This window comes from Megalobrama amblycephala, linkage group LG7, assembly GCF_018812025.1.
Source record: "Megalobrama amblycephala isolate DHTTF-2021 linkage group LG7, ASM1881202v1, whole genome shotgun sequence".
In the NCBI taxonomy this organism is placed as follows: domain Eukaryota; kingdom Metazoa; phylum Chordata; class Actinopteri; order Cypriniformes; family Xenocyprididae; genus Megalobrama; species Megalobrama amblycephala.
The window spans coordinates 57,515,253-57,528,168 of NC_063050.1; the positions used below are offsets into that span (position 1 = coordinate 57,515,253).

The 12,916-nt window shown below is 40.1% G+C and overlaps 1 protein-coding gene across 1 annotated transcript; it reads right to left on the reverse strand.

The window, feature by feature from the left end:
* Positions 1–1,265: 1,265 nt before the first annotated feature.
* On the reverse strand, positions 1,266–9,521 carry gpa33a (glycoprotein A33 (transmembrane), paralog a). The gene is made up of 7 exons (XM_048198315.1): positions 9,344–9,521; positions 7,997–8,163; positions 7,677–7,890; positions 3,812–3,976; positions 3,603–3,719; positions 3,381–3,510; positions 1,266–3,303 (listed from the first exon to the last, which is right to left on the reverse strand). Exons 1-7 carry the CDS (start codon positions 9,387–9,389, stop codon positions 2,877–2,879), a joined length of 1,266 nt encoding a protein of 421 aa, XP_048054272.1. The 5' UTR covers positions 9,390–9,521; the 3' UTR covers positions 1,266–2,876.
* Between the last annotated feature and the right edge of the window lie 3,395 nt (positions 9,522–12,916).

The following is a 12,916-nucleotide window of genomic DNA, read 5'->3' on the forward strand; positions in this document are numbered from 1 at the left end:
GTATTCTTTTTAAATCCGTGTCACTAAACAGCAGGTTCCCATTAGGGTCTTTCGCACAGAATAGTTCTAGGAACTCAGTTATAGGAATTAGCCACTAGGATAGTTCCCCAAAAACTAATTTCTTCCCTGGACCATGTTCCTGTTTGCATTCGCACCGGAAATAGGAACTCCGAAGCGGCGTCTTTAAGCGCGGCACTAAAACCAGTGGATGGAGGACGCCATGACCGGAGCTGTGATTGTTGTGTGTCGTGGGTTTCGTGATAATGGAGATGGAATGTAAACGCATAATTTACGTGACTGAAAGAGCAGTCAGTGGGGTTAAGAGACGAAATCTCCTATGACAACTTTCACTATTGAATTCAGTCCCTGAAAGATCCATCGCATGCCCACCCAGAGTGGGCTTTGTGGGGGGAGCCATTACCTCTCCCCAAGACCCTGATGGCCTGATTCAGTCAGCAAAGCACTGGGGAACACCCTCCAGGAGGGCTGCCGGATCCGACTTTGACCGGGAATGAGCCACCTTCTCCGGGCTGGAGGAGGACCTCGGAGAACCAACCGGTCAGCTTTGGCCTTTTCATAGCAACATTGAAAGCTCAGCTGATCATAGCTGTACAGGGTGGGTTTTTATTTGTCATCTCCATAAATATATCTAGCAGTAGAGCTAATGCAAGGGCTAGAAATCAATTTATCCTTTGCAGAAACTTCCTTGTCATTGTGGAGAATGCAGTTCATGGTCATCCATTCAGAGCACAGGTAATTACACTGGCTGCTCTTCCCGTTTCCAAGACGAGCGAGAATTAAACTTACTCTGCCTTGTCTGGCCGTAACAATTTATATTGAGTGCTCTGCCCAGTTCAGACAGTCAGAGCAGCTGTTAGTGTGCTTCAGAGGCCGCACTAAAGGGCACCCGGTCACAAAACAAAGATTGTCCTGCTAGATAGTGGACACCATTGCATTGGCTTATACTTCGATATAAGTGTGAGAGCACACTCCACCAGAGGCACGGCGTGGTTCTCTCTGTTTAGCTGGGCTTTGACCTCTGAGTGAGTTCAACCCACGAGTACCTTGCCTTGATTCAGTATGGCTTCAGCATTTGGAGAAAAAGGAGTTTGTCCCATCACGTCTATCGACACAATACATGTTCCCGTTATCTCGGGGAACCAAAGTCACGTTAGTAACAGAGTACGTTCAGCAGCTGTTTCGTAACACTTGAAGGGTTTTGTCTATACAGAAACTGACTAAAAATACCACCACACTGAGAAATATTGAGTAAAAACATGCCTTTAATAATGTCATATCTTAGAAAATAAACAACATCAGAACATACAATGTAATGTACAAATTAATCAAAATAATAAAAATTCAAATCATAAAAACTACATGATCTTCTCTATGTTGATCAATACATTTATGTCATATACAGGAAAATATGATTCCCATGACATGATCCAAATTTACTGTTTAAGAATAATTACATTTACTAACATCTTAAATTAAAATAGACTGGTGCAAAACTCACAATCAACAAGAACATCAGGGACGCTTTTCATCACATTGAATCATAATGCACAGATGTACAGAGAGAAGCTGCTGGACGACAGATGACCAGCTGTAAATGGGTTAGTTAGGCCACTAACCGCTGCAGTCCAGCTTCACGTTCGTCACATTTTAAAACAGAAGCCTGAATGTTAAATGAGCTGCATGAGGAACTTTGGTGAAACCAGTTATTCTGCCAACACAAGACATATGCTTGAATGTTTTATTTTGAAACAATACAAAAAGAAAGCGAAAATAGATTGAAATAAACTTAAATCTAATAGATTCACAATTTAGTCCTATAAATGAATATTGAGGTTAAAAAGACTGTAAAAACCCAGAAAAACCAGTTGAAACATCAACAGAGACAAACAAGAGTCATAAAAATACAGAAACCCTCTTAAATATGAGGGGCTTTCAAACACAGGCCTTTCACAATACATGAACAGCAGTAAAATCAAACAATACAGCTCATCAATCCCATCATCCATCTGACACGCCATTATCAGGGCATTCACATTTGATAAAACAGCCACTGCGTTGATGGTTTCTCCAGAGAAAGATTCATTAAAGCCCCTTTATTCTGCCAAATCTCATATTCAGCATATGAGGATGGAAAGGTTTGTTGTTGTCATGCTTTGGTAAATCTGAATCATGACATTAAAAGTCACAGTTATGACTCCCAAGAGCACAGAATGGTGACGGATGCTGATCTAAACTAGAGCGACGTAAAAGTCGCATGAATTCATATTCGGCTGCTCAGATGAGATCACATTAGTCGACTTTAATGCTCGTCGCTGGTCCTATAGAGGGCGCAACAGGATAAGAAATCTTTGAAATCCACATTTACGCTTTGTTTCCAAATGGTTAAAATGACAAATAAATGCATACTCCGAGAGCGCTCCATAAGACGTGTGTTTATACCATCTGGATGCTTAACTTAAACGGGAGAATTATAAACATCTTATTGTACAGGTAAGTTAATCGCCGTTCTAAACTAAAGCGTGCCGCATTGTAACGCACACAATGTACATCACACGCAGCAAAGATTTAAAAAAAAAAATAGATCACATTGTAAAAAAATAGGACCTGTATTGAATTTAGGACCACATATAGAAGTGGCCCTAATCAGAATTGAAAAATCAGATTCCACGTGGTTTGTGCCGTTCAGCAAAAAAATGGGCCACATTTGCCTTGCCTTTGAACGTAGCCTAAGTGTGTCAATTCCGACTTTTCATCTCATTAATATGACTATCATATTTTAAACTTGTTATGTCAAAATTATGATTTACCAAAGCATGATTACTTTCTGATGAATGGGCTTCGATCGGTGTCTGAACTCAGTATCTCGGGTCTTTGGGTTTATTGGGTTTATTGGGCGGGACGCTGGGAGGCCTGTCGCGGCTGTCGTAGCGCTCGGAGTAATGGTCACTGTCATCGTCGCGATCCCTCCGGTCATCGTAACGGTCTCTGCGGTCATCGTAGCGGTCGTTGCGATCACTGTGGCGGTCTCTGCGGTCATCGTAGCGGTCGCGGCGGTCATCGTAACGGTCATCTCGATCGTACCTCTCCCGGCGGTCGCTGGGATCGTCTCGTCTGTCGGTGTAGTCGCTGCGCCGATCATAGCTCCTCTCGCTGCGGTCGTCTTGCGGATCATGTCTGCCTGCGCTTTTCACGCGGCGTTCTTCCTCGTAGCTGACGTGTTCGTCCGGTCCGTCCACTTTCCCTTCAGGATCCTTGTCTGTGAATTCTCCTCCTTCAGGAGTCCTGCCAAACACAGAGGAATAAAGATTAGCAACCGTTTGGATAGATAGATGAGATGTGTCCATGTTCTGCTGTCGTACCCCATCCTGTATTCCTCAGCCTTTTCCTTCTTCCGACAGCAATAGCAGCAGATGATGATGAGTCCAAAGATAAGAGCCACGGCCACGACGGCCCCAACGATCCCTCCAACGGAGGCCATGCTCATGGACGCTGCAGGAGAAGATGAAGACGGACAGAGAAGAGTTGGTTTAGGTGGTCATGATGACTATAGATCAAAATATGTGAGAAGCTGCTTTTCTTACGTGGCATGACGGCCAGGGTCAGATTACACTTCTCAGATCTGATCTCATTGGTGGACGTGCAGATGAAGAAACCGGACGTTTCTTTGGTGATATTGTAGAGCGACAACACTCCGTTTACTGAGGAGAGACCGACACACACACACATGTGATGCAGGAAAACAAGGTTTAATCATGTATTTGAGCGTCGTCACACATGCGGACACACGTACGGTCGGTGGCTTTGGGCGGGTTCAGCTGAGCGATGTTATTGGTGTCGTATCTTTGCCACTTGTAGGTTGGTGGGGGCGATCCCTTCTCCGAGCGACAGGTCAGGTTGATGTTCTGATAGTATTCTGACACCCCTTCAATCTTGCAGATGGGCGGCGATGGAGGCACTGGAACACAACAGGATCATGGTCAAGATTTCATTCACACGGCTCATCGTAGCATGTGCAACTCTCTGAGATGCTTGATTCTGATTGGTCGGTTGCCATTTCGTATACACAACACTGTATACTGAGGCTCATCCGAGCTCTTCTTTCATGTCTCGGGTATCGCACCGCAGAAGGACGTGTTTCTATCATTTCATACAAACACAGCCTCAGCTATCGACTGTATCTACTGTAAAATTAAGCCAAAGGAATTTATTTTATTATATGCATGGGTTTATAATATAGATTTCTCGATTTTATTGCAAGAATGGCTGTAGCGCCTCAGTTCAAGCGGCCCGTGAGCCGATCATCTCTCCTTCTTTACTAGTAGTTACAGCACCAAATAAACATGAATGAACATCAGAAGGAATGTTGAAAGATAAATAAATAAAGTCATACTTACTTAGGCTATATCCAAATGAATCAATATAGAATCAAATCGAATCGAGATCGAAATCAAAATTAATTGTAAGTTTGTCATTTGAAATCGAATCAAATCTTGAAATGTTAGTAGGCCTTCGGTAATATTGTTGAAGTTTTTGTCTTGATGCTAGAACGATTTATTTGTACATGGTAATGGATTACAAGATAATAAATGGGTGATTTTGAAATGCTTTCTTCTCAAATCAATATTTTATGTCCTCATCTTTATTTATGTGTGAATGTGATACAACTGTACATTATCCCTTAAATGTCTTGTTCTTGTTCTATTTATTTATATAGCACAATTTAAAAGGCAACCGAGGTTGTGCCAAAGTGCTTTACATGGGAGAATAAAAACATACATCGACAACATAAAACACCACATCAAAATAAATTAAAAAAACACATCTAATCATTATACGCTACCAACATTAGGTGTGCTTTCAACAATTTCTTAAATATTGACAGAGATTTGGCGGACCTGATCGACAGAGGGAGCTCATTCCAGAGGCTTGGCCCCATCGCAGCGAATAGCCTTTATATAGGCGCTTTGTTCTACAAGTGAATTTTGGTTCTCTGATCGTAGTGTTCTGGGAGGATTATATGGAATTAAAAGGTTTGCCAAGTATGACGGTGCCTGGTTAGTTAAGGATTTAAACACGAACAATAAAATTCTGTATTTGATTCTAAAACGGACCGGCAACCAATTTAAGGAAACTAACACGGGGTAATTGGTTCATATTTCTTCACCTTCTTTAGTAAACCTTGCCGCAGCATTTTGTACCGATTGTAAGATGTGGCAGTGATGCCAGAGTACAAAGAATTACAGAAATCTAACCGTGATAAAATAAAGGCATGAATTACTCTTTCAAGGTCAGAGTTTATTAAGAACGGTTTTGCTTTAGTTAAAAGACGCAAATTATAAAAACATGCCCGTACCACTGAGTTAATTTGCTTATCTAATTTAAGGTTATTATCAATTAGGAAACCTAAATCTTTTACTGCTGTTTTCAAATATGGCGCCAGTGGGCTCGAATCTAATACATTTCTTGTCGAGTTCTTTAAATGGCTAAAAACTATAACCTCTGTCTTTTCCTCATTCAGCATTAAAACATTTTTTGCCATCCAATTTTTTATGTCCTTTAAACACTCTAGAAATGACTCAACCTAATTTGTGGAATGTCTAATTGGTAAATACATCTGCATGTCGGTCTTGTTTGAACTCGTTTGTTCGTCTAGGCTCAAAGCTGCTCACTAGGAACTATTTTTCTTCTCTGAAGCTTTGCGTTTAATACGCTTAATAAAATATTTAAACTCAAATCACTTTTCATGTTTAATTATTTACTTGTGTGGCAAGTAGTCGTGTAGTCAGACCTGGGGCATGTTCAAGCTCAAACCGGTGCACAACAACGTTTTGCTACGGTTTCCGGGTTGAACGACATGTTTCCTGGAAACGGTGTGCAACGGGTTTGAGATGCGTTTTCTCTTGTTTGGTGGGTGTGTCAGAAATTTTTAGCCCAATCAACAACAACATGTACAGTATATAAACCACGCGGTATTAAAGAGACAGCTCGCGCAATGGGTATGAATGTAACGTACAGTAAAAGTACTATACATAATTATATATTTTGCTATTGCATTTTGGAGTGACACTTTCATAAACTTTTCTATACTCCTCTGATTATATAATGGTAAATATTACAATATCAAAGCACAACAACAGTGATCAGCAATAATGATAGGCCTAATACTCACAATAAAAATAATAAGATCATATAGATCATAACACAGTCTTGGAGGTAAGAAGTGGATTATCCTTCACCTGAAATGTTTGTCTTTTCATCCTGAAATGTGAGGCAAATGTTGGACCACAATAATTAGGAACCACAGTTAAATCCCTTCACTCGATTGGGATGTTCTCTTTTATTCTGGACGGCAAGGGCAGTGACGGTAACATCGAGCGTATTTTGCAGTAGCCTATTAAACATGTATTTATACCGATTTCATCAGGCTCCGACAATTCTTCAAAAAGAACACGTTTTGCAACGTTTTGTCGGGCTGAACGCAGCCCTGATCACCCTGTCAGAGTTTGTTTTGAGATTACAACTGTCTGGATGTACGTTATACCTTTGAGTCATTCCTTGCAAATCAACCAAATTTTGGAAACTTCTCCGGCTCAAATTTTTGATTTTGTTAATATTTTTTCTGTAGAAAGACCAACATAAATAGTGATGAAAGCCAAAATATTAAATGTAACAGATGTATATTTACTGAGTAATCCACTATTTTTGTCAATTTTCACCTGAGATTTGGAGCCAAATTACAGGGGTGCAAAATGACTTAATAAAGATGGCAGCATCATTATTTTATTTTCACACAGAGATTGGTAGATCTATTAGTAAAATCGGTTGACTTTATCAATCTTTGTTTCACTTTATGCCAAAAGTGACAGTTCAAAAATGGGAAAAAGCACTTCTTGTTTTTTGACTCAAAGTTTGCATGCCTGTAGCTCAAAAAGTGTGAAAGATATCCTACAATTTTAAAGACCCTCAATGGATCAATCCCAGAGATATGGAGATCTAAATGCGGCTCCAGGAGTAAATTGATCAACTGTACACATTTTCAGTGATCGAAAACCAAACGTGGTTCGATTTGCACACAGCTGATACTTACTGTGTTTAAAGAGGAATGTCTGAAGAATAAATAATGTTTAAACTAGAAATGTATCTTGTTACCCTCTATCAAAAGAATTTCATAAAACATAACTCTCTTTAAAAGAAAAAAGTATCAGCTGTGTGCAAAGCGAACCACGTTTGGTTTTCGATTACTGAAAATGTATACAGTTGATCAATTTACTCCTGGAGCCGCATTTAGATCTCCATATCTCTGGGACTGAACCATCGAGGGTCTTTAAAATGAAGATACCAAAAGGAAAGTTTCTTAATGTAAAAAGATATTAAGATATCTTTAATACTTCTTGAGTTACAGGCATGCAAACTTGAGGCAAAAAACACAAGAAGTGCTTTTTGCCATGTTTGAACGATAGCATATAATGAAACAACGATTGCTAAAGTCAACAGATTTTACTAATAGATCTACCGACCAACTGATCCTGCACTCACTGCAATGAAAAATCAATCTGTCGCATGACATTTGATCAGATGAGTGGCAAAACATCTTCAAACAATTCCATTCTTCATTCATTCATCAGCATCTCTCTGAAGAGTTCAGTGTGTCTTACCCAAGACTATGAGGTTGGTCCTGTCAGACACAGCGTCCTCTTCATTATCCGTATTCTCAACTTCGCACGCGTGAAATCGTGTGTCTGCGCTAGTGACTCTCAGGAGCTGCAGGTCGGCTTTTCCGTTCTTGATATCATGCACTAGGATCGCCCTGCCTTTATATTTCGGATACACTTTAATTGAAGTGGGACCAGAGTAAGTGACGATCTTAATCTGTGAAAATAACAGCAGTACCACAAGCACAAGAACACACATCAACACGAGCGCTAGTATTAGCATTAGTGATGCTAGATGAAACTGATTGTTAGTTTTCCACTACCGCTGGATCTGTTGTCACATCTGGAGTTGCTGTCCATGTCACTCGGATATTTGCGCCATCTGTTTGGGGTGTAAATTTGCAGGGTATCGTCACATTATCATCCAGGGCAATCTTATATATTGCCTGTGGGATATCTACAGTCATGACTGAAGACGTCTCCTGCACTCCTGTGAAACACACAAACACTCCATGAACTATAGTGAGTTTGCATTTAACACCCCACAAAGATCAGACCACCTCTATACAAGTTAAACTATTAAATATAACACACACACTCAATGTTTTCAACACTGATAATAATCATCAATGTTTCTTGAGCATCAAATCATCATATCAGAATGATTTCTGAAGGATCATGTGACACTGAAGACTGGAGTAATGATGCTGAAAATTCAGCTTTGATCACAGGAATAAATTACACTTTACTATATATTCACATAGAAAACAGCTATTGTAAATTATAAAAATATTTCACAATTTTTACTGTATTTTTGATCAAATAAATGCAGCCGTGGTAAGCAGAAGAGACTCTTTCAGAAACATTTAAAAATCTTCATAATTCCAAACTTTTGGCCGGTAAAAGGACCAAAAAGCTTGAGGCTGAACAAACATATTTGTAAACAGTTATGATGAAAATAAATGTAAATGAATTAGATTTTTACTACTCAAATGTTGTACCTTCACATATCATGAGACTTAATGGAGTTTCTATGTATGTCATATGAAGAACAGATGTTTCTCCTAAATTGCTTCATCAAGAGAATAAAATCTGACATGTATGAGTACAGTATGAGTGTAAATTAATGTGGACAGTTTGAGACATTGTTGAGATCTCCTCTGAAGTGACACAGTAATATTAAGTCTTTTCCTCATCTGAGTAAAACATCTGAGAAACTTCATCTCTCGAGATCATTTCATCGCTGTAGGAGGAAGAGTTGAGATGGAAAGAGTCGATGTGAGTCTGGTGAAGTGTGTTTGCGTGTGAAGCGTTCGGGGCGTTGGCTCAGAGCCGCAGATGCAGGAAAGTGTTTCAGTTCTGTGGAACGACCTAGAGATAAATCAGTTGATTCGGCTGAAAAACTACCGACTGTCGCTTTATTCTGGAAGAGATTGATTAATCATGAGCTTTTATCATTCTATTCCATTCAGAAGCATATGAAGAAACCCAGTGAACACTATTCAAGCTGAAATGAGTCCTGAAGTGATTCTTCATGCTCAGTTTATCTGTTGACGGTCGTGTGTCTGAAGCTCTGCTGGACATGAATCTGAATCGATTGATTCACGAGGATCTGTGCTGATGAGTAAATACACAAATTCACAGATTCAAACAGATTAAAGCTTACTTACCGCTGAACAGCAGACAAATCCCAAATATTCCCAGTATTGCTGCCATCTCTTGGTGTCAGTGTTACAGGTATGAAAGGAACTGCAGGTGTAGAAGACACTGAAACTCACTCAGGAAGTCGAACGGTGAAGTCCCGCCCAGCAGCGAGTCTCATCTTGCCCTGCTGCTCTTGTGTGTCTCACAGTTTCATGTTAGAAAAGCCACACAGACCACAGCGCTGACACAGTGTGATCGGCTTATGAGGAACAACACTAGTCCAAATTAACACAAATCAATAAAGTGATGAGTTTTGTTGAGAGGAATTAATGTCAGATGTTGTTTTTGAACTCTTGGAAACTCATTTCTCACCATTTAATAATCAGACTGAAAAACACACAGATTTGCATCAGATCCAGAGAAACTGGTTTGACAAGAGGAATATGATGAGGGAGTGGCAACACACACACACACACACACACACACACACACACTCTCTCTCTCACACACACACACACACACACACACACACACACACACACACTAGCCGGTGGTTTGATCAAGTGATAGTCAGTGATGGTGTCAAATCCACTAGTCATTATCATGTTTGAATTATTGGACCAATCACCAATGAGCAGCTGATTTGCATTATTCATAAGTGCTCAGCAGCATCCTCTGGTGGCTGAAGATCAGAATCATATTTACAGTCCCCAGTCTATGAAATATTTCATGTACCTTTTTATTACCTCAAACTCAAAGTTGACTATCATATGCACAATATTATATAGATGTGATTCAGAAAGAAAGTATAGGAAATAATGTAATGAGTAGTTTAGATGAAGAGCAATCCTGATTTATTCTCATTTAATTTCCAGATCATTTACTCACACACACACACACACAGACAGTCTCGTGATTCATCTGTCCGCAGCTGAAGCTCAGAGAACATGATCTGCTCGACTCAAGGTCTGTCCTTACATTCAGAGACAGAAGCAAGAAACTCTATAAAACATGTATAAATGTATAAACATTTTTGTGCTAATGTTTTGAGAACAAAATACGATATTATTATTAATAGCATTATATAGGGTATATAATGTATGTGTAGTGATTTTGATATTTAGGTTATGTAATGCAGGAAAACACGCTGCTGCTCTGATTATTTTATTGTTATTTTAGTAACAGCAGGAGTTTCCTTCAACAGAAATCATCCACAAGCATCTGTTATGAGCACCACATCTATATTTTATTCAGCAGTAAGTGTGATAAAGTTAATGTAATAGGCATAACACTCAACATCTTCAATACTGGCGTACATAAGCATCGCTACAAACTGTAGAAAATAAATTATATAAGCAAAATTCATGTCTTTACAGTAAAAGAATGCATAGGAGAATAAAACTTAAAGAAATAACTTTAAACTTCTGTCTATAGGCTACATTTTGAGAAGAACCTTCGATACATGTTAACATGCATAACTTGACACTTCATTAATTTAATTTTCATTTGACTGCCAATAAAACAAACAAACAAGAACAAAACTGTGCACTCTCCCAGTGTTTTGGTGTCAATGTTGTGATCACAGACGCTCTCAATACCCAGAAGAGCAAAACTGACAGTCTTTCTTGGGACATTGTGCTCCGGTGAAACATCTGGATCACTTTCAGCTTCAAACAGAGATCGAATAATTGAGTTCAGATCTAAAAAAGCAAAAGCTACTCATGAACGGGTGAATCATGGACGTGTCCCGTACACCCATGCCTGTTACATCCAGCATATAAGACAGGGACAGTTCTTAAAAATATATTTCATTCAATGGCAGTCTTTGACAATCATAAAATACTCAAAAACATTTGGAAAACGTTGCACTGCGTCCGAGTGCTGGTCACGACATTCGTGAAACTTCCATAATGGCGGTGTGTCGTTCGCTCAGAGTATGTATCCAGTGTATATGCGTTTGTAGAAGACTAGCGCTTCAGGCTGACGTTAACTGTAAACAAAAAAAGGTATAATGTGAGAATACAGACGTTTGACGTTTTTCTACAGTATTGATATAGGAGTGAATCAGGGGCTTTGCACACAATCTTGGGCCTAAAGACAGTGTGTGTGGCTATTTCCCATCATCCCCTGATCCATCCTGTTTAAAATAGTGTATAACTACACACAACACTCACTGATAGAATAATCACTGGCAAATTACTGATGAAATATTTAAACCAACAGTATTTAAAAAAATTGTACATGATGTTGTTATAAACAGAAGGGGGCGGAGACACTGATGGAATATATACAAAGTTTATTGAACAACCAGAGAGCGTGTGCAGAGTGCAGGTGAGTAATGGCAGATGCAGTTCGTGTGTAACAAAGTGGGAAACAGGTTCGAATCCAAATGCAGCTTTTATTAGATACACATCTCTTGGACAGATCCAGAGATGTGACGTAACTCTGGGCAATCAGCGGAGACGTGACTTGATTCAGGAAGATCAACTGTGACTTGACTTTGCTCATGAAGATCAACTGTGACTTGACTTTGCTCATGAAGATCAGCTGTGACTTGACTTTGCTCATGAAGATCAACTGTGACTTGACTTTGCTCATGAAGATCAGCTGTGACTTGACTTTGCTCATGAAGATCAACTGTGACTTGACTTTGCTCATGAAGATCAACTGTGACTTGACTTTGCTCATGAAGATCAGCTGTGACTTGACTTTGCTCATGAAGATCAACTGTGACTTGACTTTGCTCATGAAGATCAGCTGTGACTTGACTTTGCTCATGAAGATCAACTGTGACTTGACTTTGCGTTGTTGTGGCCACCATTTTATGAGTGTTCTCTTTAGCGGCAGCCATCAGATGAGGAGATGAGGTGTCGTGTTCCTCCGCGACACCCACAGTAAAGAGAGAGCCGCTCAGTTGCAATGCCAGATCTATATAATATTCTAATGTCCAACTAGGGTCGTGAAAAGGCAAGACGGAACTGAGCGGATCAGACAGTCCTCCTCGAAAGAAGATCATAAGACACACCTCATCAAAACATGTTAAAAGCGCCAGTCCAATAAAGTCCTCGACGTAATCCTCTATCATTCCGTCTCTTTGACGGAGACCTATTAATTGGGCAGATGGATTCATTTTGGATGAGACAGACACACTCACGAAAGCTGCTGGATCCTGGTAGGGCGAAGTCTTCTGTAACAACGCGGGAAACAGGTTCGAATGCAAATGCAGCTTTTATTAGATAAGAGCGTAGTCGTACAGGCCAGGTCAAAACAGGGGCAGATAGGAACAGCAAGGGACAGGCAGAATCGTGGTCACAGTACAGGCAGAAGTCGAGGCAGGCAGATATCACTCACAGTCCAGGTAACAATAAACAGTCCAAAGGTAGGCGGCAGAGAATCGTAGACGAGAGGCAGACAGGATCAGTAACAGACAGACAGGCAGACAATACAGGATAATAACGCTCAGGGTTGTACACAAGGTGAAACAAGACTTCGCAATGAGGTGTGGTGAATGTGAGTCTTTTATAGTCCAGTAAATGTGCTGCAGCTGGGTGTGGTGATTAGTGATTAGTGTGGAGTGTGTGCAGGTGACTGGCAGGGAG

What these genes read in the sequence shown, in the direction of transcription:
- gpa33a (XM_048198315.1), bottom strand. Translation starts at nt 9,389, where the DNA reads ATGGCAGCAATACTGGGAATATTTGGGATTTGTCTGCTGTTCAGCG. An exon ending in CCCGCCCAAAGCCACCGACC is followed by an intron (nt 3,720 to 3,811) that starts GTACGTGTGTCC and finishes GTCTCTCCTCAG; the next exon opens with TAAACGGAGTGTTGTCGCTC. An exon ending in GCTGAGGAATACAGGATGGG is followed by an intron (nt 3,304 to 3,380) that starts GTACGACAGCAG and finishes TGTGTTTGGCAG; the next exon opens with GACTCCTGAAGGAGGAGAAT.